Source organism: Strix aluco, chromosome 2 (assembly GCF_031877795.1).
Source record: "Strix aluco isolate bStrAlu1 chromosome 2, bStrAlu1.hap1, whole genome shotgun sequence".
Taxonomy (NCBI): Eukaryota; Metazoa; Chordata; class Aves; order Strigiformes; family Strigidae; genus Strix; species Strix aluco.
The window spans coordinates 52,336,268-52,362,595 of record NC_133932.1 but is presented as its reverse complement, the minus strand read 5'-3'; the positions used below and the strand labels follow the sequence as shown (position 1 = coordinate 52,362,595).

At 41.2% G+C, this 26,328-nt stretch overlaps 1 protein-coding gene across 8 annotated transcripts in view; it reads left to right on the top strand.

Moving 5' to 3' along the window:
• The first annotated feature begins 6,710 nt into the window (after positions 1–6,710).
• Positions 6,711–26,328, top strand: part of BEND2 (BEN domain containing 2) — a 35,134-nt gene continuing 15,516 nt past the window's right edge. The window contains exons 1-7 of one of the 8 annotated variants that reach the window (XM_074814717.1): positions 6,715–7,985; positions 14,317–14,422; positions 14,633–14,779; positions 18,178–18,338; positions 19,953–20,024; positions 20,202–20,291; positions 24,220–24,324. In XM_074814717.1, the coding sequence (XP_074670818.1) occupies positions 14,716–14,779; positions 18,178–18,338; positions 19,953–20,024; positions 20,202–20,291; positions 24,220–24,324 (492 nt within the window). In that variant the 5' untranslated portion in view covers positions 6,715–7,985; positions 14,317–14,422; positions 14,633–14,715. Of the gene's footprint in view, positions 7,986–8,294; positions 8,596–9,585; positions 13,861–13,912; positions 14,423–14,632; positions 14,780–18,177; positions 18,339–19,952; positions 20,025–20,201; positions 20,292–24,219; positions 24,325–26,328 lie in introns of those variants that run through there. The other 7 variants (XM_074814720.1, XM_074814719.1, XM_074814715.1 and 4 more) reach the window with 7 other exon arrangements.

Here is a 26,328-nt window from a genome sequence, read left to right as displayed (position 1 = left end):
AGGAATTCCAATTGGAACAGCAAAAACTGGGGGAACGCATTGAAATGATGCTAATGCAGTCTCCGAAACCCCCTGATATTGTTCAGATCAGAAAATTAATTGTGTCCCCTGAAGACTGGGATGGTAACATTTGGAGCAATACACGTAATGACGACTCAGACAAAAATAATTATTTTCAGCTGCCTGAGTCTCCCCCACTTGCAATCAGACCAATTATTAAAACAGAAGAAACAACAGGACCTCGGGCTGGTGTGAGAAGTCACATCAAAACAACCCCTTTTGATCCAATTCAAATAGCCAATTCACAAGATTGTTAAGACCATAAGCCTGGAGAAACTGAAACTGAATACCTATGGAGAGTGTCTCTAAACCGGGGAGATAGAATTTTACTAGATGGCGATGAAGCCAGTGGTTATTGGGGTCCTGGTGTCTTTTTGGAAGCTGGTCCCAAAGCCCTGAATGACTCCCACTCACTAACAAGCAGAGTGGCATATTGGGCTGGTGGCATTGATGCCTTTGAGAGAGGAGAACCTCCGTTAATACCTATCAAATCTCTAAATGACCTCTCCACAGCTTTTACAAAAGCTGCCTGTATTCAAGCCATGCATCAGCGTAATCCTACTGATATTGCTCTTTCGGCAACTGTAGCTCCTGCTATACTCAAAGTACTGATAAAAGGAGCCCCTGCCATGCTCAAACCTTTTCTCATTGCAAAATGGGATGAGATCCAGAGAGACTTAAATTATAACGAATTGGTAAATCTAACATGAACTGTTGGAAATAGTGAGGAAGGAGAATTAGAACCAAGAGTATTACCCACTTGGGCAACATTAGTGCATGAAACTATAAATCATGCCTGAGAAATGGGATGGAATGAAATTCCCAATGAAACAAAAAAATATAGGTCACACTGTTAGGCAAATTAAACAATTGCATCAAAATAATTCTCAGGAACAAAAACCTTCTGACTGCCAATCTAGGGGTCAGGAGTGGAGAAATGAACTATGGAAGCAAGCATTGTCACTAGGAATTCCTAGAGCCTCGATTCAGAGACAGCCTACCATCATCCTGAGTCTAATTCAGGCGTTTCAAAAATGTATCACTTCAAATGCTCCAACTCCCCCATCGCCAGCCCCCAGGAAAAAAAAAAAGATAACCCTTTCCTCCCTCAAGAGGATCAGTTGCAAAGCACAAGATCAAAAAACACATAAGGTCCGGATGGCAACTGGGCCTGCCAGTCCAGCAAGTAAAAGCTTATCAGTGGATAAATGAGAACGGCCCTTACATTTTAATTCCAGTTGGTCCTCAACAACACTTGATAAAATTTTTAATTGATACTGGTGCACAAATTTCAATAATTACCCAGCGAGATGCCGATAAGCTAGGCATACGACCTGGCTGGCTAAAGGTTAAAATTACCGGAGTTACAGGAACTAACGCTGCGTGCCAGACACCAAAAGTTAACTTACAGCTCCCTGGCGAAAAACGTATAACATCTCTTCGCTTTGTGATCAAGGAGCATTATGAAAATATCCTGGGTTTTGACGCACTGAATGGCCGGACCTGGCGTTTGCCAGACGGTAGTCTGTGGACTTTTGGTTCAATTGCCAGCCCTAACCCTAATAAAAATCAACAAACTGCCACAGTGTGTGTACTCCGTGCAGCTCCAGCACTTCCCGAATCAAAAATTACTAATGTCCCACAGTATTCAATTTCTGCTACAGCACGAACTGGAATTTCTAAAGTAATTGCAGACTTAGAAAAATGACAGACTATTTCCCGAACTCACTCCCCATACAATTCTCCTGTTTGGCCAGTCCTAAACCAGACGGGAGGTGGCGTTTAACAGTTGATTATCAGCGTTTAAATGCTAATAACCCCCTTGTCAGTGGCAGTCCCCAACATTGCAACTTTAATGGCTACACTGCAAGCCACGCACATGCTTGGATGGCAGTGCTAGATATAAAAGACATGTTTTTCATGGTCCCTTTAAGGGAAGAAGATAAAGAAAAATTTGCGTTCACATGGGAGAGTATCCAATATACCTTTAACAGACTCCCACAGGGATATAAACACTCACCCACAATTGCTCATGCTGCACTTGCTGAACTTTTACAGACAGTTTCACTTCCTGAAGAGGTAAAACTATATCAGTATATAGACGATATTCTAATTGGAGGAACCTCTCCTAAAAAGGTGGGAGAAGTGGCAGCAACAGTTTGGCAAGCATTGCATGAGGCAAAAATTGAAATTCCACATGAAAAATGTCAGGGACCAAGTAAAAAAGTGAAATTCCTGGGCACTTGGTGGATTGCTGGAAGTGCAGCAATCCCACCAGATACTCTAAATAAAATAGAACAATCAGAAATGCCCCAATCTAGAAAAGAATTACAACAGCTAATGGGCACTTTAGGATATTGGAGAAAACATGTCCCTGGATTCTCCATCATTGCCTGTCCACTGTATTCACTTTTACAAAAAGGAAAATCGTGGAGATGGGATTCAGAACATGAAGAAGCAATTAAAACTCTAATACTGAAATTAAGAACATATCAGTCCCTAGGACCTGTTCATCCTCGTGCCTCTATTATAGCAGAATGGGGTTTTGCAGAACATGGTGCTTATTGTAACTTATTTCAAATCGGCCCTGACGGGCCAAAGAGACCTTTACTGTTTAGCATAACTGCATTTAAAGAGACAGAACAAAGATATTCAGAGTGGGAAAAGGGTCTTTTGTCTTTAGTCCATGAGTTAAACAAGTTGAGAAAATACGTCAAGAACAAGCTGTTCAGACCAGAGGTCCCTTTAATTTATTAAACACAGTCCTAAAAGGGACTGCTCCCCCAGAGGGAATTGCACAAAAACCTACAATTAGGAAATGGTATGCCTATCTAGTGGGTGTGGCAGATGAAATGCAATTAAGTGAAGGACACACAAAAGTTTCTAAATTACAAATGCCTATTAATACTGACCCTCTAGCATTACAACAACCAAACCTTCACCAATTTTAGATGCACCTCCCTTCACTGAAGATTCACCAACCGAGGGTGTCTGGTTTTCCGATGCCTCAGCAAGAGTGGATAGTAAATGGCAATATAAAGCTGTTGCATTAGAAATCAAAACAGGCAAACAAGTTATTGAAGAGGGTGAAAGCAGTGCTCAAGTAAGAGAGTTAAGAGCAGTTGTTTTGGCAGCACAAAATGAAGCAAAAACCATTTATGTAGACTCTTATGCTGTCTGGGCAGGTGCCACACAGTAGCTTTGTCAATGGGAAGCCCTAAACTGGGAGATAGATAAATCACCAATCTGGAGAACTGAAGACTGGCAATTACTATTAACCATGGCCAGAAAAATGCTATTCCAAATATGATGGGTAAAAGCTCATGCTAACGACAATAAACCAGCTACAAATTGGAACCAAAGGGTGGATGAATTGACGAAAATTAGGAAAATAGACACTGAAAATTCCTCAAACCCCACATGGTATCGACTGGGAGAATGGTTACATCAAAAATTAGGCCACACGGGTCGAGAAGCAGCTTTTTGCTTTTTTTGAACTTTTCAGCTCTAAGCCGAGGATGGCCCCTCAGTAGAAAAACATGTGAAACCATCCTCACTGAGTGCCCCCAGTGTAAATTAAAATTGCAGATGGACCATCCTGCCAAAGCACCACCTTTACACATTAAAGAGGGGAAAACTTTGTGGTCTACTTGGCAAATTGATTACATTGGTCCTTTAAAATCCTCTGCTGGGTACAAATATATTTTAACAGGTGTAGAGATAATATCTGGACTCCTTACAACTACCAAGTGCCAAAAGGCTAATGGACAGAATACTATCCGAGGCCTTTCCTCATGGTTCTCAATTTTACCTCTCCCTGACTCTATCCAGAGTGACAATGGCTCACACTTTACTAGTAAAGAAGTACAAGAATGGGCAAAGCAAAAAGAAAGAAATTGGGTATTTCACACACCTTATTACCCACAATCTAATGGTATAGTTGAACGAGCCAATGGACTGTTGAAAAAATATCTTAAACCACATGAAGAACAATGGGACAGCCGTCTTTCTGAAATTTTACAGAAGTTAAGTAATAGGTATGGTCCCTATGGAAGTCCAATTACTCGAGCCTTCTTAACACTTTCTTCAGAAAAAACCCTAAACAATGAGCACACCTGGTCCTCAATGAAAGCAGGACAGCCCTGATGGCAAAAATACCATCTGTAGGAACAATACTAGTAACCCTGGTCAAGCCACAAGGATTTCTAGCATGGGATGCTATTGATAATAATGGAATAAAACATAAAATCAGTACTAGATGGATTTATCCAGCATCCTAAGGGGTAACCTGTTCAGCCTTCCCTTCCCCCCCCCCCCCCCCCGAACGTTCTCTTTTCTGTCCTTTTCAGAAATAACCAACTCCATCAATGACATCGTGGAAACAAACACCACATCCAGCAAGCCCACCAGTAGCACTGTGAAAACAATCCTCATCTTTAATATGAGAGTCTCTGCAGAATTGTGCCTACCCTTTAAAACCTGGACAAAAGACTCTTATCATGGTCCAGCATGATATAAAAGAAATACATCAAGTGATAACGAGAGTCAAAGGGATGAAGATCATCGATGGTGGGAAAGCTTATTTGGATGGTCACCAACCGCAACAGGACTGTTTAATTCCATGTTCCACCTGGTCATGATTTTCTTAATTCTAATTTTAATATGCTTACTGCTCATGATCGTATTGTATATTAAGGTTTGGAGGATGGTTAAACAGATTACTCAGTTACAAAAGTATCCCCGTGTGTATATACTATCCCATAATAGGGTTTTTTTTAAGCTAATCAAACACAAAATTTCCTTCAATTGTAATTGATTATGGCATCCTCTGTTTATAGGTATAGAGGCAAGAGGCAACCACACTGCCACTCTATGGACAAGATGAATTGACTTTAGTCACAGGGTGGATTGTGGTGGTGCAATTCTTACCCCTCCCCACCCCTCCTTGTTGGGCTGCTTGGTGCTACCTGCAATTCCACCCACATCCCCGAGCTATACACCAATCTGTGGAGATAAGGACTGATAACATTAACAAACCTGGCTCCTGCCCCTCCCGATTGCTCTGAAACGGCTACAACGGACCATCATCTCCTAAAGGCCTGGCACACCTGTGCCTGGGATGGGGTCAAATGGGAACGATAACAGAGTTGCACATTCATCAAGTTCTTGTGTAACTGCTGGAAGGCACCAGAAGGTATTTGACAAAAGTCAATTGTCTTGGACCCTATAAACTGCGACCACCAGGGAGACCCTTTGAGCTCTCCTGGATCGCAGCAGGCCTGTGACCAGCACCTCCCCTGAGCTGGGACGCCTCTCAGGTACCAAAACCCTTAAGGTGTCGTCTGCTCCAGACGGAAGGCCAGGGCGAAGTCCACCCGCTGAGGAATGCCAAGGCATTGTGGGTATTTGCTCTAAACTCGAGAGGGAAATATTCTTTGAGCTAGCTTCTCTTTCACCCATTCTTTCTCTGTTTATTGGGGGGGGGGGGGGGGGGGTGTACGTACCCTTGTTTCTGTGTGTGTATGTCCGTTCTGTGTTCATTCTACTGAATCCAAACACCTTTGTTTCTGTGTATGTGTATGTCCGGTTTGTGTATGTGCATGTATATATGTATAAATTAAGGTACCGTCAAGTAAGTTAGTGTGAATCTTGTAATTTCAGAATCTGAGAATAAGTTGCTTTTCTTTCTTTCAGCATTTCTGAATTATTTTGTAATAATAAATTGCTGTTAGTTAGTAATACACCTAGATTTCTTACTAAATCATTACCATGTCAATACTTTCATCCGCGACACGTTTCACCTTGATTTAACCCGAGAGGATCACAGAACCACTGTGACTCTCTGGGCTCCCAGTCCGGGTCATGACACCGGTTCTGTGCATTTCACTTTGCCAAGCCAGCTGAACCATCAAGCAAATCCTGATAATGTAAATTTAGGCTGTTATTTCTGCAACTTTCCGCAAGTCAATGAACAAAACAAGTTTTGGGATCTATGAAGACCAGTGTGTAACTGGAGTTAGTCCACAACTTCACTTGTCATTTGAAATGTCCAACACTACAAAATGCCAAGTTTCAAACATAAAATGAAGACATTACGGAAACAGATAAAGTAGGTAAACTGATATTTTGATTTTATTGGATCCAATAACCATGAGTACCAGGAAAGATGGTCAACAAATTAATTCAAGGAAATTTCCTGTGCAAACTGATCCAAGAAAAAGAAATTCTTTGTAGCTCAGGTTTTCTCACTTCTGGAACTATGATTCTGCATTCAAATGCATTAACTATTGGCTGACTGCTTTCCCTATAATAACCTCCTGCCTACCTCCACTTCCTTCAATTTTATTTTCAAATCTATCCTGCCTTCTAGATGATAGCCACTGAAACAACATTTATAGAAATATAGAGGAATGTCTACTACTTTATATCTTCAAGACAAAACTTTCTAAAACAGTATGCTGTAACTCACAACAGAGGTGTTACAGCCTCTACTGTATCAAATCATTCCTTGTAATTTAGCTCTGCTAAATTGAAAGATTGAACTCCTCTTAGCCCTACTTTAAATTTAATCTTTCTTCTCTTAGCTCCTCCAAATACCATTGCCCCACAAGACTATGGAAATCAGATAACCAACAAACTTTTTCAACCTGTTTCCTTTCTAAACAACACTTCTTTATCCTTGTCCTGAGTACTTCCTTTCCACTGTCAGCAGTATCCCCTATCCCTTGCTCTGGTCAGTGTCTCAGTACCCATTCAGCCCCTGTGGCCTCCCAAGACCTACCTTTTCCCAAATCATTCTTTTCAGGGATTGCTTCCTCACATCCATACAAAATGTTGCCCTACCATAAAAATGTTCCTCTGTTTCTGCAGAAAAAAATAGTGAAGATGAAAGCTGATTTTGAATACAGCATCATTGGCTGGGCTCCCTATTACTCAGGCATTGTCCCATCATCCCAAGTTTTATGGGAAAATGAAACTCTTAGCTTACTCAATGTTCTTTCAGCCCAGTACTTTAACTGGAAAGCATCATAAAATTCTGATGTGTTTTGGTGAAGAAACTTATGTAAGAAACTGGATGTACTGCACTGATTCAGTTCAAGACTGGTACTCAGGTTTTGTACCAAGTTGGGCAAAAACCATAAAATTGTTAATATAGGTAGGTGAGGCTGAAATTTCTACATTTTGTCAATGCCAAAGGCCCACAGCATTCCTGTATGAACTGAAGCCCTGATACCCGACTACATACAGCTCAGTGAGAACAACCTTTCGCAGCTGTTGATACTCCTCTGTATCTGGATTTTAACTGGATTTCTCCCATGATGAGTGGTTTGCAAAGAACCAAAACTGAATCTGATGGTGTGGTAAGATAACCAGACATTATTGTATGCTGAAACCTGGGGCCGTGGCTGGCACACACAAGAAGCTCTGCAGTTTGAGAACCACGGAGGCCGGACCTGACGTTACCCACGGCTTTGCCCTCCCACGGAGTCTCAGGGAGCGGCTCGGCAGCCCTCCATCCTCCTGGGGACAGAGGAGCCTGCAGGGAAGTGAATTCACTGCCCTCAGCCAGGCCTCGGCTAGCAGGGCGCATGGCAGTGCCACGGAACCAAGAGGAGCATCGAGAACGCTCCATAACGTGAGCCGGTGGCCGAGGGGACTGCCCGGGGCGCGGCCGGGCGGCTGAGGGAGAGGGCGGCACCACCGCCGCCCGCTCCCGTTTGGCAGGCGCGCCCCCGTGCCCAGCGCGCAGCCGCACTGCTTCAAAACAGTTTGTTGCTCACGTCGGAGAAGCCGCTTCCGTTTCCAACGCCGCATTCCGGCCACACCTGCCTGCGCCGGAGCCCCGGCTCGCTCCGCCGCCCCACCCGCCCGAGGACGCCGCCGCCGCCGCGCTCTGCCGCCCCAGCACGCCATGTCCGCCGCGGGTAAGGCCGCCGGCCGCCCCCGCCCCGCCGCTGCCCCGAGGCCGAGGGGACGGGGCCGCCCGGAACGCTCCCTCATCGTTCGCAACAGCCCCAACGCTCTCTGCCCGGCCGGCCAAGCCACGCCCACCGCGCCCGGCGCTATTCGCCGGTTCCGGCGCGGCGAGCCGCCGCCATTGGCTTTCGCTCCTGCCCGTCGCCGCCGCGTCAGTGGCGGTTTGCGGCGCGGGGGGCGCGCGAGCGGGTGGGGGTAGCGGGGCCGGCACGGTTAACGGTTTCCGCGCGCGGCGCGGAGCCGGCGGGCGGGGGTCCCCGGGGCGGAGGGAGGTGTTGCTCTTCCCCCTCGGGGCCGGGCGTACGTGCCCCAGCGGGCTCCCGGGTTGTCTGCGGCGCCCGGGTTTCCCTCAGGGGCGTGTATCCCCGAGGCGCCCCGGCAGCGTCCCCCCTTCCGCAGCCAAGCCAAGGGCGGGGGGCTGCCGTGCGTGGCGGTGCCGCTGGAGGCAGGGCTCTCCCGGTGAAGTTACTGCGCAGCAGAAGTAACGTGGCCCTGCCACAGCTCGGTTACCTCATGGTGTAGGGCCAGAGGGTGACAGCGGCGGTTGCGTGGTTTGCGGTGAGGGAAGCTTTTGCTTTCCTGAGTCTTTAAATGGTGGGTGAGCGTAGCGGCAAAAGGCGGGGAAGACATCGCTGTGGAACAGCGGTGTGTCAGCCCTGGTGGGGTCCTCGAGTGCTGCAGGTACTCGGGTACAAAACCTGAGTACCAGTGGAGATGGGTAATGCTCCTGAAGTGAGATGCCTGGCCTAATGATCTTTCCATTCGAAAGCATAATGCATAGTGCAACTTATGTATCTTAGAGGTATATGGGCTCCATTTACTTAGGATCAAAACAAGGGTATTTCTGTCAGTTACATTCTTCACCTTGCTCTTCCAAGGAGTAGTGTTTATAGTCTCGCATCAGTTGAAGCTCATTTAGCTTGTCATTGCTGTCAACTCTACCCTTTCAAGAGGTTCCAGTTGTTTCTTGCTCAGATGCCCAATTTTCTTGTGTGACTTCATGGTTCAGGGAGTTTTTCTGACTAAAAAATAATTTTATTTTTGATGTGGTTAGACTTTGGCCAGTTCACTGTGCAATTATACGAGTGTCAGCATGAAGTAAAGGGGTAGGATTCACAGAATCGTCAAGGTTGGAAAAGACCTTGAAGATCATCCAGTCCAACCATTAACCTAACATTGACAGTTCCCAACTACACCATATCCCTAAGCGCTATGTCAACCCTACTCTTAAACACCTCCAGGGATGGGGACTCCACCACCTCCCTGGGCAGCCCATTCCAACACCTAACAACCCGTTCTGTAAAGAAATACTTCCTAGTATCTAGTCTAAACCTTCCCTGGTGCAACTTGAGGCCATTCCCTCTTGTCCTATCGCTTGTTACTTCATTAAAGAGACTCATCCCCAACTCTCTGCAACCTCCTTTCAGGTAGTTATAGAGAGTGATGAGGTCTCCCCTCAGCCTCCTCTTCTCCAGACTAAACAACCCCAGTTCCCTCAGCTGCTCCTCATACGACATGTGCTCCAGACCCTTCACCAGCTTCGTTGCCCTTCTCTGGACACACTCGAGTAATTCAATGTCCTTTTTGTAGTGAGGGGCCCAAAACTGAACACAGTAATCAGGGTGCAGCCTTAATTGAGATGTAGGAGGGTGGGAGCATAGCAATCCTGATACACTCCCAAAGCAAACATACAGAGTTATGCACTAGGTGTCTGTTCCTTCTCCTTTGTCCTCAATATTTTTGTCTCCTGATTGGCTTTGTCTATAACTTGGTAATCTTAACAAATATTAAGACTGTTACAAATTCCTCAGCAATAGAAAAGATGTGCCATTAATGACACTCCTCAGACAAAAGGTGGAATAGGCTCAAATCTTACTAAACATCAGAGGTCTCTGTGAGACTTGTTTTACCTTGAGTTCTGGTCTTACTAGCGTTTCAGTAATCCAAATATGAGTCACAAAGCCATGGGAAGTCTGGTTTCGTTATTCTGCTTCTCACCACAGTAATTGGTTTGTATTTGCTCAATATATGATACCATTGTCTTAATCTGTTGTGAATTTCAGTCATGCAATTTCTGACTACAGCATTCTAAATTAACTATTGTTTCAGTGTTCAGAGACTGTTGATAAGTGTTTTATCTCTGGTAGAGTATTCTGGTGTTTCTGACCTATCTAGATTAAGGACAGAATTATCACAAGGATGCAACCTGAGGTGGACAGTACCCGATTTTTCTGAATGCAGTATTTAAGCATCTTTATAAAATCTAGTTCATCTTACCCATAGCTTCCATGGCTGTCCATTGCACCTGGGAGTATTGAGATCGTGTTTGCAGAAATACAGAGATGTGTCTAACTGAAGTCTTAGAAAATGAAGAAAAACCACTGGATTTCTGTGAAATGTTTCATTTAGTTTTAGTGATTTTTGCTATCAGCCCCCAGGAACTCTGTAATTGAGGCTGGGATAGGATTTAGTACTACTCAGTGCTTTCAGCTCTCATCCGCCTCCCTTTACCATTCCATACCTCATGGTTACCTACATTTCTGCTTCCGCAATAAGTGAGAGCTTTCATCAGGTTGTGTCTGACTCAGTATGAGTCCTTCCTTATCCCACTGGCTTATGTGGTGTATTTAATTAGTAACACACTTGGGGAAAGAAAACTAGTCTGTCAGCTTGTCTTTGGTGTTCAGCTGATGCATCAGATCTGGCTGTGTTTCTGTGCTCATAGCTTTGATTGTCATAGTATGCGGAAATGTGCTTAAGACTCTTGGTTGTATCTGCAATGAGATTGAGTTAATATGCAAATGATGACTTGAAGCTGGAAGACATCATGTCACTGCTGTCCCTGTGCTTTCCCTTGTGTTAGTTCCTTTTTTGTGTATGTTAGCACAAGTGTCAGGCCAGCAAGATCTAGTGGTGGTTAATGCTAGCTGGGTCTCCTTTTATGACTTGGTTTAAACCCAAGTAAGTTCCTTGATACATCTTTTATTTGTTTGGGTAGGGTTGCTTTGCTTCATTTGCTTTGGTATGTAATTGTAGTTGCTACAGAGGTTTTTGGCCTTTTGTGTTTGTCTTAACTCTGCTTTGAAAGAGTTTGTTTGGTTTGGGGTTTTTGTTTTCATGGGGATTTTTTGTTTGGTTGTTTTTAGTATTTCTTCATGTTTAATATCAACATCTTTCCATCTCTCTTTACATTATTTTGGTGGTCCTTCTGTGTGTCCCATCCCAGACCCTCCCACCAGCCCAGAGTTTTTATGTTGCAGTTTGGTTCTATTCATCTTTCATTCTTATGTTTCACATTTTTCTTGTTTTCAGCTCTTTTCACCAAAGCCTATACTACTATACTATGTGGGGATAGGTGACCAAGCAGTAGTAAAAAGATAAACAGTCATTTGGTTGCTGGAGTATGTTGATCAAATGACCAGAGTTCATTGTTGCAATGATTGGATAAATGAGCCTATTTAGTAAGTCTTACTGTAATGTGTGATTCATTCACTTCATAGTAAAAGCCTTATTTGAAATATATAAACCTAAAATATTTTCTTAGTCACACTTTTTAAATTTATAATTTCATTTCAAGACTTACTGAAAACATACAAATATCTATGTTATATTTTGTGTCAGTGGAGTTAATGCAATGAAATTATTAACTTGACACAAGAAATGTGGTTGCATCTTAATTCAAGTTGCAAATAAAATACCTTCAGGAGCACAAATTAATCACAGAATCTGGCAGTTTGTGGTTTCTACTCAAGAGAGATAGATATGTATTTCGTATTGTTTGATATTAAATGTGTGCGTGTATGTATATGGTATTACTCTGTATTGCTAACACTTTCAAGAAGCATCAGAAATGTTTAGAATTGCTTACAGGACTAAGTTGCAATTTCTTTAAGATTATGAGAAAATAGCTGGAATTCTTTTGTCACAAGTTTTTGAAGGTGTGAAGATTGTAGCTGAATGAAGGAAGTTGTCCTCATCTGTGAGAATGACCACAGTAGAACTACTCCTCCCACCCCCCTTGTTTTTTAAACTATATAATATGTGTTGACAGGTCTTCTAAACAAAATCTTTTTGAGCACAGACATTCTCTTGGTGATGAATGTAGTCAGTCTACAGCAAAGACATTTAAATTTGTCCACTGACTTTAGAGGCAAGGCAACTAGAACCTGTTAGGAAAATGAAGAAGTGGTTGGTATAAAGCAGGTGGGTCTGCATTTCTTGGAGCAGCTTTCCTTATTGTTGCAGTGACCAGTCAGGTTGATACACCTTCATGGAAATGGGTCATGTATTCTAATCTCAGAATTTCCTGACTGTCCATGTAAGAGTGCTGCTCTGAAGAGGGAATAATTTCCTTTTGCTGTATGAGAGCAGCCATGTTCAGCAATGGGTGATGGAAGTTAAAAGCCCTGGGGATGAGGAGGATCCTGACCATCATCTTAGATGTTAAAGGTTTTAAGAGACTCGTGCTTGTTGCTGCATTGCTTCTACATCATTGTAGAAACGTGTTGTAATAATTAGATATTTTTTGGAAGTGAGGTGATTTCCTTTTCTGTATTTTCCTGTTTATGTTTATCCTCCAGCTATGAGTTGCTGTAGCTACAAACTTTGGAAACACTTTCTGTCCAAAGTCCGCTGCGCTATTGAAATTCTGATTTTGAAACCTACTTGAGGGAGCGTGGTAGAGGGTATGGAAATCTAAGCTTTGCTTTCAGTATCAACCAGTTGTAGAAACTCTCCTGACTTCTGATCATGTTGGCCTTCCTCTAGCCCAGATGGAGCTGCTTTGTCTTTGCTACGTGCTTGTTCCACAGAATTTTTCCTCTTCTATACCATTTGCTCACTCTGCTGTAGATTTGAGTGATGTAGTTGCTGGTCAGGTAGGCTTGATTTACCTGCCTTCTTTCCCATGGGCCAAAGTGAAGCATGAGATTTGTGGCAAAGATTATGAATATACAGGTAAATTCTGTGCATTGTAGGGTTGCATAGGTAATGTTCAACTTGTGTCACTTCCTCTAGTTAAGGACAGAAGGATGATTGCAGGGCAGCAGAGGCCCAGCTGTAAGTAGTGCCTTTGTCAGGCCATACAGTAGCCTGGCATACTGGCAGGGGAAACTGGCAGAGAGGATTCCGTTCCCACCTGCTTCATTGCAGATGCACTTTTCCTGACTCTCAGTTAAAGTAGGTAGAATACTAAATGATTGTCAACAAAAAAATTTGTGCCTGTGAGGCAGTTAAATAGTTCAACACATGCAAATAACACGTGTTAGCCTGCAATGAACTTCAGTCAGTGAACATCACTGAAGTGTTTTGCTAAATGCTGTGCCTAAATTAAGTTCATGAGTAGTCTTGTTTACTTCTATACAGCTAATTAAAACTGGCCAAGAACTGTTCTCTGAGCATAAGCAGCATATTCCAGCTCATGTCCACTCAGCTAAACTCCTTTCTGCAGGGCGACTATGCCCCAGCTAGCTTTTTGGCTTCATTTACTACTATAAATGTAGCTATTGACTGCATGGCAATTGATAGGTGTTTCTGAACACACCCTTAGTTTGGTAAAGTTTTTCCTAATCTGATGACAGCCAAATCCAAAACCTGCTGTATTGTTTCTTCTAGATTGGATGAGAGTACTGGCCAGAGGGAAAACTTTGACCTGTGGAATTCAGCTTCTTTCTTACCTTTTGGTCTCTTAAGAAATTGGAATAGGGGGAAGAGAGCAGGATTTGAAGTGAATTGTTTGCGTAAGAGTAAAGAACCAGCCCACTGTTACACTCATACAGCCCTGATTCATTCCTGGAACTCAGTCCATCCTGTGCACTGAACAGGGTAGAGATCCTGTGCCTATGGCATGTGTTCATATAGTTACTGTGTCATTATGCATGTGTGTTGGGGGAATTTATGTTTTATTTCCTAACTTTAGTGGTTCACAGTGTGATTCCTTCCATTAACTTCTTTCATCAAGAACAAATTCCACTCCTTCCCCTACCCTTCCCAAAATACCAGATCTAGCTATAATAGCTATAATACCATTATTCTGAAACCAGGACATTTTTTTTTCTTGATATAGTATGTTTAATTGGAAAAAATTTGGTACTGGAGATTTGTCACTCAGTGTTTCTGCACAGCATCTCATTGGGAGCTGATATTTGATTTGATCTGAATACCAAATATGCAGTTAGGATTTGTAAACTGATTTGTTTCAAGTGTATTAAAGGTTTCTTATTTATGAAAGTAAAAACTTCAAAGCCAAATTAATATGTCTTGTCGTATGCTTGGATGTAGAGTTCTCAGAAGTGCTTGTTACTGGCTTATAACCTTTCCTGTCGAAGCTGGACGCTGTAGGAAGAGTTGGGTACTAAGTTTCAGGAATTCTGCCAACTAAGCAACAGTAAGTTGCTTCCCTTCTAGTGTGCCTTAAAACTTCAATGCCTGTGTTTTAAAAGTGGCTTCGCATTTAGATGCTAAAGTGAAACTGGTTTTAAATTAGCCTCTGGTATAATTCAGATAATGCTAGATGTGATACAAGCACTGTAGTTGTCAGCTGATACGCAGAGTGGTGTCTAGTCTTAACTGTTTCTCTTTCTGCATATGCTAATAGATTATGTATCTGTGAATGTTGAGGATGATGTTGAAGCAGTGATTATTGACCGTGGAGAAAATGGACTGTCCACACAAAGCTGCATGTCAATGGAGCAAAACTCTGAAGTAGACGGTGTTGTTCACCATGTGGCTCAACTTGCCTATGGTAATTACTGTTCATTTTTATTGTGACCTAATAGTTAACGGCTAGTTTTAGTGCTGTATGTTCAGTGCTGCTGTCTTGAATGCTTTCTATATTACCCATATCTTTAAAACATATTTTGTTAGAAAGCTACTTTATAGAACTTGCTTGGCAATGCATTTAAAAAGAGGGACCTTTTAGTTACTATTTTAGAGGTCTTTATTAATAGTGAACTCCCTGAAATACTATGTTGTAAAAAGACAGGTTTTCTACTTGCTTATAAAGTAAATATATCTAGGAATGAATTAGCAAGCAATTTGGAGAAGAAACGTCATGGAAGAACCTAACCCAAAAAATAAGGTTTTTAGATAAAACTGTCCAGCGTAATTTAGTGGAGCTCTGGGGATACTGATGTGCAATGATAGTAAGATGGTTGTTTAAGGTGATAAATTATTAGCTGTAAGTAGCCTTTGGTGCTTCACTTCATTGTATGTATTTTAACATGCAGGATCAAAGTCTCTCAGAAATCTTGCCCAATTCTCCTTTGGCCCAGACAAAAATTAATCATAGCTGCTAGGAGCATTTATTAAGTCCAGTGGCAGTATTACCAAGTTAGCAAGGAAAATGACTGTACTAAGTGATGGCACTTACTAGTTTGTTGTTTTCTTTTTTTATTCGGCCAGTTGACTTTATAGAGAACCTCATCAGTGTTTTTCTTCAGCTTACATCTCTGTTTCCTAGTGTTGTTAGGTGTTTCTGAGAACCTTTAATCTTAATGGTCTTCTACTTGACAGTAGAGTATACTGTACTTTTTTGTACATTTATGTCTAAAAACATATTTGGGGAGGAGGATGGTTTGGATGGTTTACTTGAGGTTTTGTCTCTGTTTAAAAAAAAAAAAAAAAAAAAGAAGGGGGGGCAAAAAAATAAAAATTCCTGCCCAAGAAACTGTCATAGACAGTTGCTGACCTTGGTTTCAGGACATGAGTAATTATTTAATTATCAACAAAGGAATCATGATGAGTGGGTATGATTGTTTTTTAAAAAGTAAAAGATGTTTTTGTCATCTTTGGGCTTACAACTTCTGTTGTTGTAGATTATTAGCATTAGGCATTGTCTAGTTAAAATTGAGTATAGTGAGATGTATGACCAAAACCTGACTTAAGTTTATCTTGAATATAACTGTTGAACTTAACTCTTTGAACTGAAACTCTCTTTGATTGTTTTTATTGAATTGCCATCTTAAGCTAGTATCCTGTAGAGCAGTGCCTTTTCTTCAGATCCGGTTCTGTTCGTCCAAACTAGTTTCTTTTACCTTTGTCTCATATCTGCTTGCCTACAGATACTTATCTGGCAGAGCAGGCTTAACATCCCTAAGATACAGATCTAGGTCTTTATTTCTCCCTGCCTGCTGCAGAACACTTCTGTTATGCTTTTTACTTAGCCATTTATGCCCACAAAGTCGGTATCACTTTTGCTAGCGCTTTTTTTTTTTAGGTCATTTTATTTGTACCTAAATCTAAATTTGGAAAGCTAATCAGAAAGATGATTAGTTTAACATAAGCATAATATGTTTATAATGTAATTAAACCAGTGACCTAATGTTTCTCCAGGTGAAGGGGTATTCTGGTTTGGCTGCAGAATGTATCTGAGGTTTGAGGAACTACATCATGTCAGTGTGTTAATCTTGCTGCCCTGCACTCCTACTTTCAGCGTGTTCTCTTGCCTGTATTTGTGTTGGTCCCACAGAGTGCTGCCATCTCCTAGGCTCTCAGTTCTGGGGGTGCTTAGTGCTAGGAGATGAGTGCTGGCTTGGTCTATGAGGTGGGGAGAGAGGGATGAGCTGATCTGGGAAAGGAAGCAAACTCTGGAGCTGGGTGGGAGGGTAGGTGGCTTCTAATCCACCTAAGAGGACAAATATTAAGTAGTTTCATATGTATTTTTATTACTCAGTTATTGATGGTGCTTTCAAAATTATGTTAGCTACAGTAATCTAAATCTACCACAAATCTTGCCTAGGTAGCATCTGTCAGGTCTGTTTCAACATTTGTCTGGGCTCTTAATGCAAAGAAAATTTTTTTTTCTAGTTTACGATACTGACTATATTACTACTTTTCTGTTCTGCCCCTAGGCCTTCCTCTTCTCTCACATGAAAGAAAAGCAGTTGTCTTTGCTTTTCAGTATTTCTCTTAGCTTGTCCCTGTCTCATTGGATTAGTTTTCCTTTACTTCTGAGATATTAGTTCTACTTTCCAGTCAGACCATGAAATTGGTTCCATTATTTTGCAAAAGTAGTAAGAAGTACCCTTGTAACTTTTCTCATGCAACCCCTTTTACTTGGGAGGAACTTACTGTAGGTATCCACAAAATTTCCCACCATACTTTTTCAGTTTGGCCTAAGCTCCAGAAAGCTCCTTCACAACAGGTAGTATGGTGGAGACTTGGTGTTGCCTTTTTATGCCAACTAAGTTTTTCTCCTTACGTCTTGGAAACCTTCCAAGGTCTTGTTTAGCTGCTTAAGCTTTACTTGTCTTTTAATATCTTATCTATATCTGTACCTTGTTATCTATATAGTGCTTGGCCTATCTGTAGCTAAAATATATAGAACTCAAGGGGAAATAGGGTTTTTTTTTCCTTTTAAGTGTGTTTTTATTTCTTTTAAAAAGAGCTGCAATAGCCCTTTCCTGAAAGTTTGAGGTAGAAACCTGTAAATGATGGACAGGCAGATTTGGCAGTAGAGATACACCTTTTCTCTTAACTGTGAAAATCCTTTGACATTCTTCAAAAGGTAGGTCTGGCAATCCTGTGGGCTTCAAAAGAATTAGGATGGATAAACTGTGGTAATGGCCTTTGAACTGTGCCAAGTCCCCATGTGAAGAGGTGGAGACATTTTGTGTCCCACTTGTTGATAGTTCGTGTTGATAGTAGTTGCTGACCTACACTGACTCAACAGGGGAGGTACCTGGAGCAGATCTCTCTTTGTTGCACGGTGCTTCAGTGACAAAACTGGGGGGGACCCTATAAGTGTAGGGAAGGGACAGCTGAGGACTAAACAAATGGGAAGTGTTTTTTACATTGAAATTCAGGCAATACACCCATAGCTAACTGGTTTTGTTGGGGTTTTGAATGCTGTGACTTTGTACAATTGGATGTGGAAATGAGAACAGAGAATCAACAGTGAAAAGCAAGGCAAATAAAATGGGGGCTGGAGAAGGTTTAGAAGAAAATATTAAATTGAATTTATAATTTCAGATCTAAATAAATTGGATTAATAAGTGTTTAATAATATGCTACTAAAAAAATTTCAAATAACCAAGCAGTTTGAAAGTAAAAAAATTAATGACTCTGCATGGTTTTTGTAGTGAAGTGTTTAATGCTGTGGGAAACCTGCTGATATGCTTTACTTTTTCTCCACCTTTCCAGGAAGTGAAGGCTTATCAATGCTAGCTGAAAAAGTGGGATCACAAATGAACCATTCAGCCAGTATGCAGAGAGGAAGTGGTCACAGCCCTGAAAAACTGGATTTTGTGTTTTCACATAATAAAAGAAAACGACTTGCCCCTACTCTAGTGGGACAGAATGTGGTATGTTTCACCAAACAGTAGCCCTTTGTTTTGAGGCCACTTTCAATGTTATTGGGAATGTCTTTTTCCTTCACTTTTGTACGCTCATTTGATGACATCCCAGTGAAGAAGTGTGGGTAGGATATCCATGTAGGGCATGGAAGCTTCTAGCAAGAGTAAAATCTTGTTATGCTGAATACTGTACATGTGCATAACAACAGCTAGTGTACAGCGGAGAGTAATTTACGCTAATTTGCTAATTACCCATGTAGATGCTCCTGTTTTTTCGGTAAAAATCTCTTTGTGCAATTTAGGATAATGAGAGTTGAAACTTAATGTTGAATAAGGATTTGCCTCCATGAACAATTCTCTCTGAAGACAGACTACATATGTTTTTAACTTGAGGCAGTCTGAAGCTTAGTTCATGTCACCATATTTAATTCTATGGTATTCTAATGTGAAATGAAGAAATTAACTCAACAGTCAGAATCCAATATAACTGTTAAGCAGATATTCTTTATTAACAGTGCTGGGGTCGCCCTGGGGATTCTCCACCATAAGGGCTTCCAAGAACTAGCAAGGGACATCAGTTTACATACACACAAATTATACATATTCATTAGATTTCCTGGAAAGGGGTGTCTTATGATAATGAGTTCCCAGAATTCATTTACATAGTCCAAGCATGCGTAGTGAAAATAGAGTGAAGGTCTTCGGTGGTCGAGGGAAGAAGTATGTGGTCATCTTCATGGTGTCCGCTCTTTCCAGAGTATGCACTGTGAATTCCGGGTGTCTTCTTCCTAAATTGGTGAGATATCCTCCCTAGATTGTATCTCTGTGTCCTTTTCTTCAAGTTCCCCTTATTTTAGTTTGCCCAAGTGTCCATTGAAGGCTTTGAGTCTGCTATCAGTGAGTTATATAGGGAGCGTTTTACTTTTGTCTAGACAAAGAGACCTAGGGAAAACAGTTGAGGAGTCCTTGGGAAACAAACACAAGCAAAACTTTCATGCATCACAGTTTAGTCTTAATCAGAAATTCATTGATTTGAGCCCTTTCAAATGTATGGTGGATAGGAACTGCTCCCATCTAGTCAAGGAAAAGTACCAGAATTGTCCAGGTGGTGGCACTGTTGATTCCTGTCTAAAAGCAGTTTTCAAGCCGTTAGAAAAGTTTGTCTTTTAGACGTTTTTACAGCTTCTGCATGCAGAGTTATACCCATTGAAATAAATACACATTTTTTTTCAAATTTATTTATTTAAATTAGTGTAGAAATCTACATGGAGTCTCATAATTACATACGCCTGGCTGTGTAGTACAGATATAGTTAGATGAGAAAGTTCTGGCCTTAGAATAACCAAATAAAGATACGTATAAATTTGCAAGAGGCTTATGTTAAACCAGAATAAGATACTCTTAGAGCGAAAGTGAGGTGAGTATTCATATGACCTAACCACAGGCACATAAATGAGATGACTGCGTTAAGTCTCGCTTTCTTGGGCCCTTTAATAGCTGGGGAGGGAGTACAGCTACAACTGAAAGTGTCCAAGTTGGATTCCTAGCAGGTTCTCTCTGTAGTTTATATTTTGAATTCTTTTATTTTTCAAGACATTAAAAGTTATTTATGTTATTTCCTAGATGAGAATCAGGGAAGGAGAATATGAAGATAGTGACAGTGTCATTTATGAGTATGAACCAGACTATGAATGTGTAAGTTAATTTATTTTTTTGACTGACTTTGAAAGGCTGCTTTGGGGATCCATGTTTTGGGGAAGACTAAAATAACACATGAGGTTTGAAGTCGGGATTTATTAGCTTAATGTGATATCCTAAGACTGTGTATATATTACTAACTTACACTCTTTTTTTATTATTTTAATGAAAAAGGGGAGTATTGTATCTGAAGCTTCCTACACTGAAGCTTCCTACATTGGAGATCAGCAGAAAACTCTTATGGAGGTCCTCAGTTATTGCCAGGTAATTTTTTTATTTTATCTCTGAAATGACATTTAAACAATTTTAGTTAAATTTCAGGAAGATTTTCATTCTATATTTGATAACCTATGACTTCATCCTTTATGGTTGTTCATTTGTCAGTTGTCTGCTTCAATATTGTCAATGAAAAAATAATCTGCTACTTCATATTCTCTGAACTTCTCACACCATACCTGGCAAGAATACTTTTCAAATATTAAGCTTTAATACAAAATGTAGTCTAGTGATTTATTGGGAGGGGCTTCACAGTAATGGGAAAGATCTGACTGTCATACACACCCAGCTTTTGAAAGTACACAAGTCTTGCCAAAATGCACCAAAATCCTGGTGGTGCTGTTTTGGCTAGTTCTTTGCTTTTGACTTCTGAAGCAGTAGCTGGCAAGATTGAAAATCAGTGCACTGAAAATTAAAAGCATCCCATATTTATTCAGGTGAGCCCTTATGTGACTCTGGAGTCACAGTAATCTACAGAGTAAAAGACATTCAGACCATGCTTTAGGGAGGATAATTTGTGTGTGGCTTGTAACCAAGTATTAATGTCTTGTAAGTATCCTTGAACACATATTCAGCAATGCTGTGGAAGAAAACTGACTAAGATTGTGTGACTAACATTCGTGCTGCTAGTCTGGGAATATGTGCTGTAGCAAGTAGTGCTAATGAGAGGCGATAGCCTCTTTTGTAGTCTACTAGCCCCTTTCTGTCTCCTTCACCCCACTGTTATCCCATTCTCCCAGTAAATCTGCTCTAGGGCTACATGATGCTTTTTAATAATGCCTGTACTGTCACACTGATTAAAGGTCTTCTAGACTTCTTTGAGATATTTTCAATTTGGGGAAGATTTATAGATTCTTTTGTCTAAGATATTCAATTTTTTTTAAAGATAGCTATTGTATTGAAACATAACTGTTGGTTTTGATAGAATTTAAAATTATTTTCAATTTTATCTACTACAAATCTATCTAGCAATTTTTTTTCATAGCCATATGTATTTTTAAAAATTTCTGTCTAGTTATGCTGTAGATCAAGAAAAAAAATTGCTTTAGTTAGTTGAAGACACGTTTCCTCTTTGTAAATCATAGTTACAATGTCCTTGTGTGTTTTTTTTCAGTAACAGCTGATGACGTGTGCCTGATATTTTCAAGTTGTCAGCATCCTTTCAATACTAGATTAATATTCTGTTATTTAATTCCTTTTAAACTGTTATGGCACAAAGTGTATGTCTAAATTACTACGTAAGCATCATGTTTGAATTGCTAAATCCTGGAATCAATGAAGAAGGAATTTTCTATATTGCAGAGTAACATATAGTAATAACTGATGGACTTTGAATGCTTTGATTTGTCTGGCTTTTATTTCTGAAAATTTGGGCCTTTACAGTAATATTTTTCAAAAAGCTTGCACCTGATTGCTTTAATAAGGCAACTTGAACTTTTAACATCTGAAAGAAAACCTGATCTTGGGGATTGACTGAAGATCAGACTCTTTCAATACAATAAGTGGGTTTTTTCAAATTCTTTATTATTCATTCTGTGATTATTAAAAATGTGGATACAATTGATTTCAATGCCACGTTTGTTCTAAAAGTCATGTCTGAATTGATTTCTCCATACATCATTTACATCCCATTTCATGGAGTCACAGGATGGTTGAGGTTGGAAGGGACTTCTGGAGGTCATCTCGTCCAAACCTCTTATTCCAGCAGGGCCCGCTAGAGCCAGTTGCCCAGGACCATGACCTGATGGCTTTTGAATATCTCCAAGAAGGGAGTCTCCACAATGTCCTTGGGCTACCTGTGGCAGGGCTCAGTAACCCTCACAGTGGAAAAAGTGTTTCCTGACATTCAGATGGAACCTCCTGTGTTTCTGTTTGTGCCCATTGCCTCTGGTCCTGTCACTGGGCACCTCTGAAAAGAGCCGGGCTCCGTCCTCTTTGCCACCCTTCAGGTATTTGTATGTATCAATGAGATGCGCCCCGGAGCTTTCACTTCTCCAGGCTGAACAGTCTGAGCTCCCTCAGCCTTTCCTCACAGGAGAGATGCTCCAGTCCCTTCATCGTCTTCATGGCCCTTTGCTGGACTCTTTCTGGTATGTCTGTGCCTCTCTTGTGCTGGGGAGTCCACAGCTGGACCCAGCACTCCAGGTGTGGCCTCACAAGTGCTGAGAAGCAGGGAAGGATCACCTCCCTTAACCTGTTGGCAATACTTTGCCAATGCAGCCCAGGGAACCATTAGCCACCTTTGCGACAAGGGCACGTTGCTGGCTCACATTCAACTTAGTAATCACCAGAAGATCCCAGGTCTTTTCTGCCGAGCTGCTTTCCAAAAGCTGGGTGGCCCCCAGCATGTACTGGTGCCTGGGGTTGTTCCCCCCAGGTGCAGGACTTTGCACTTCCCCTTGTTGAACTTCATGAGATTCCTGTTGGGCCATTTCTCCTGCCTGTTGACATCTGTCTGGATGGCAGCACAACCCTCTTGTGTATGAGCCGCTCTTGCCAGTCTGGTCATCTGTAGACTTGCTGTGGGTACACTCTGCCCATCATACAGATCATTAATGAAAATGTTAAACAGGATCAGACCCAGTATTGACCCTGGGGTACTCTGCTAGTCATTGGCCTCCAACTAGATTTTGTGCTGCTGATCACCACTCTCTAGTCCCAGCCATTTGTCCAGTTTCCAATCCACCTCACTGCCTACTCATCCAACCTCATCCAGACAGTGGTGAATGGCTTCCTCAAATCCAGGTAGGCAATATCCACTGCTCTACTCTCATCTACCAGGCCAGTCATTTCGTCATGGAAGTTTATCAAGTTGGTCAGCTGTGATTTCTACTTGGTGAAGCCATGTTGTGCCTATTCCTTGTGGTATTCTTGTCATTTGTGTGCCTGGAAACGGTTCCATCACCTTCCCAGGGATGGGGGTATGGCTGACTGGCCAGTAGTTCCCTGGGTCTTCCTCCTTGCCCTTCTTCAAGGTAGGAGTGACATCTGCTTTCAGTCTTTGGGCACTTCTCCCATTTGCCATGATCGATGAAGTGTTATCAAGAGTGGCCTTGCAATGACGTCAGCCAGCTCCCTCAGCTCTTGTGGGCACATCCCATCAGGCCCCTTGGATTTAATATATGTCTAGTTTGCTTAAACTGACCAGATCCTGTTCCATCCAGTGTGTCTTCCTTGTTCCAGCCTTTCCCCCTGGTCTCTGGGACCTGGGATTCCTGAAGGCTGGCCTTGCTAGGAAAGTCTGAAGCAAAGCACTTGAAAAGTACCTCAGTCTTTTCCATGTCCTGTGTCACCAGGTCCCCCATCTCATTCAGCAGCAGGCCCACATTTTCCCTAGTCTTCCTTTTGTCACCTCTGCACTTACAGAAGCCCTTCTTGTTGTCTTTGACATCTGTCACTACATTCAATTCCAGTTAGGACTTTTACTTTACAGATAGTATTTTTCTAAATACATTTCCCCTTGGTGATAGAGAAATCAGTATTTTGGTGGCTGCCTATAAGCCTTTTACCTGTGTACTTGGAAACTTACTATGACTTGAAATAGCATATCATAATACCGAACTTGCCTTAGAGCTTGTTAGTAGCTTTTCAATGTAAAGCAAAACATACCAAATAGGTAAAAATAAGATATCTGCTGGGAGCAGGAAGAACAGCCTTTAAGTGTCAGCCACATTAAAGTCACAAGAGTAAGCTTGTGACTTTACCATTGTTATTTACCAAAGAGTAAGCTTTACCATTGTTATTTGCATTTTGTATCTATGTTGATCTTTATGCTTACAGAGTGTATATATTATCTACAGATCTTCCCCGGTTTTAGGGCAAGAAGTTTGCCCTTAATTGAACTTTCTTGATTTCTTCAGATTGAAACTGGGTTGTTGTGAAACAATACTGTTTTCACTCTTACATTTGTTGTCAGGCCATGTATGATGCCATTCAGCAATTGGATAAAAAATTTGACCTGCTTCATCAGAAGGTCTCAGAAATGCAGCATGCTCGTGTAAAGCCACTGTTGCTCAAACCTGTGAGTATTAAAGACACAAGACATTTATTTTTCCCTTAATTCTCTCACTTCCTCTGGTGCTTATTTTTAAAGAAATCCTCTGCTTTCACTAAGATTAAAAGTAGGAGCAAAGTAGTAGACTTAAAATCTATTTCAATTAAATTATTCTATGTTTCTTTCTATATGCCAGATTCAGTCTCCTGTGTTATTATTGACCAATGGTCACAGAAGGGCCAGTGGCCCCCATCAAGTTCAGGATGGTGTGATAGATGCTGTAAAACTCTATTTGTATTGGAATGAACAGAAATTAATTGTGTGGGTTATGTCTTAAACTTGGGTATATTGGTGTTGCTGCTTTATGAGATGTGGTGTGCTGTTTCATTGGTTTCTGCAGTTACAAGAGAGTTTATGCATCACTCAGGCTGGTTCAACTAACTGATTTTTAGATGTCAACAGTGTGTTGTCATATCCATTACAGTATAGAATTGGTTTTGGTTTTTTTTAATAAAGCACCTGTTTTCAAATTTTTTAAGAAGGCTTGATATTGAGTATACACTATCCATTTTGTTCCTATATGGTCAATCCACTGTTAACTGAGGAGTCAAAATATTAGTACTTGTAACAATGCTCTTTAAAAGGAAAACGTAACAGATGATGTTTGAAGAAGATCATAAAATCCTTAATGACCTTTCTTTGTCAACAATACTCAAAACTTTTAATGTGGCAGAGGTGATCCTGCTGTCAGGAGATGTCAAGACACATCAGTAAGGCCATTTGCTTTAAGGGTGGGTAGAAATGATGACATTCTCATGCATGTCAGTTATCAACAGGATACTAGGTTTTATTTGGGAATGCGTTTTTGTTTGCAACTCCAAGCTTGTACTGTCCACACATCCAAAAATACTAGATTCAGGGAACGAACTGGTCTTGTCAGCTATGCTTGGACCCTGTGACCTCTGCTCTTACGCTCCCCTCTGTCATGTGGGATGGCAGCTGCTTTAACGTTCAGATTAAGTGTGACCTGCGCTGCTCTTTTTTTTTTTTTTGAAGAAGGCAGCTTTTATCGCTATAAGGTGCAAGGGGAAGGCCAACAAGTGCAACCTGCCAACCACTTTCTTTCATTCTGTTAGCACTTTATCTTTAAAACCATCAGGAATGCTGTAGATTTTTTTTACAGCCGTACCATTGTTGTATCCATGATGGGATAAGGATATAAATAAGGAAAGGCTCATGGTAAAGGTACTTGGTTTTTTTCTTTTATTAGATCAACTCTAATAGCTGAAGAAATGGACAACCTTTCAGGCACATAAGCCTTTCTTCAGGTCATAGATTTTTTTTTTTAAAGGTTACAAGGGTGGAATATAATCAGATTTCTGTAAACAAACAAACAAAAAAAGCACCACGAAAAAAACAAAACAAGCAAACAAAAAACCAAACCCATGTCAGCTACATTTGGTAGCTGCTGCTCAGTGACTTGTATTTTGAACAAGAATGCCTGCTTTAAGATGCATATGTTTCTTAATAAAAGTACTCCAAGTGGTAAAAAGCATAGCCTGTCCCTGTTTGTCTTAGTTTCTTTGGAATCTTCCATTGTAGATGAGATCTGAATGTTTAATGTTTTCAGCTAGCAAGTACAGAATGAAGAAACAGCCTGCAGAGAAAGTGTATTGTTTATTTTTTGTTTAAAGGGAAGCTGACATGGCAGTGGAGACATCCCTTGAGAATTCAGCAGTCTGGGTCAATGGCTGACATTTTAAATTTTATTTTGCCTATTCTTTTTTTATAGAGCTTTTTTTAAGAGCCTTTACAAAGCTGCCTTTCTCATTATATATTTCTCTGGCTTTTTAGAAAGCAGTTGTGCCAGCACTCCAGGTGGAGAAAACTTGAGAAATGTTGAAGCTGACCAGATGAACTCTTAGTTGAAACTGTAAGGAAGAATAAAAGAGAGGGAACGCTAAAAAGTGATAGCACTGGCTTCTTGACAATGACTACTTCAATGAAGAGTCTGTTGCCAATAGTGTCATT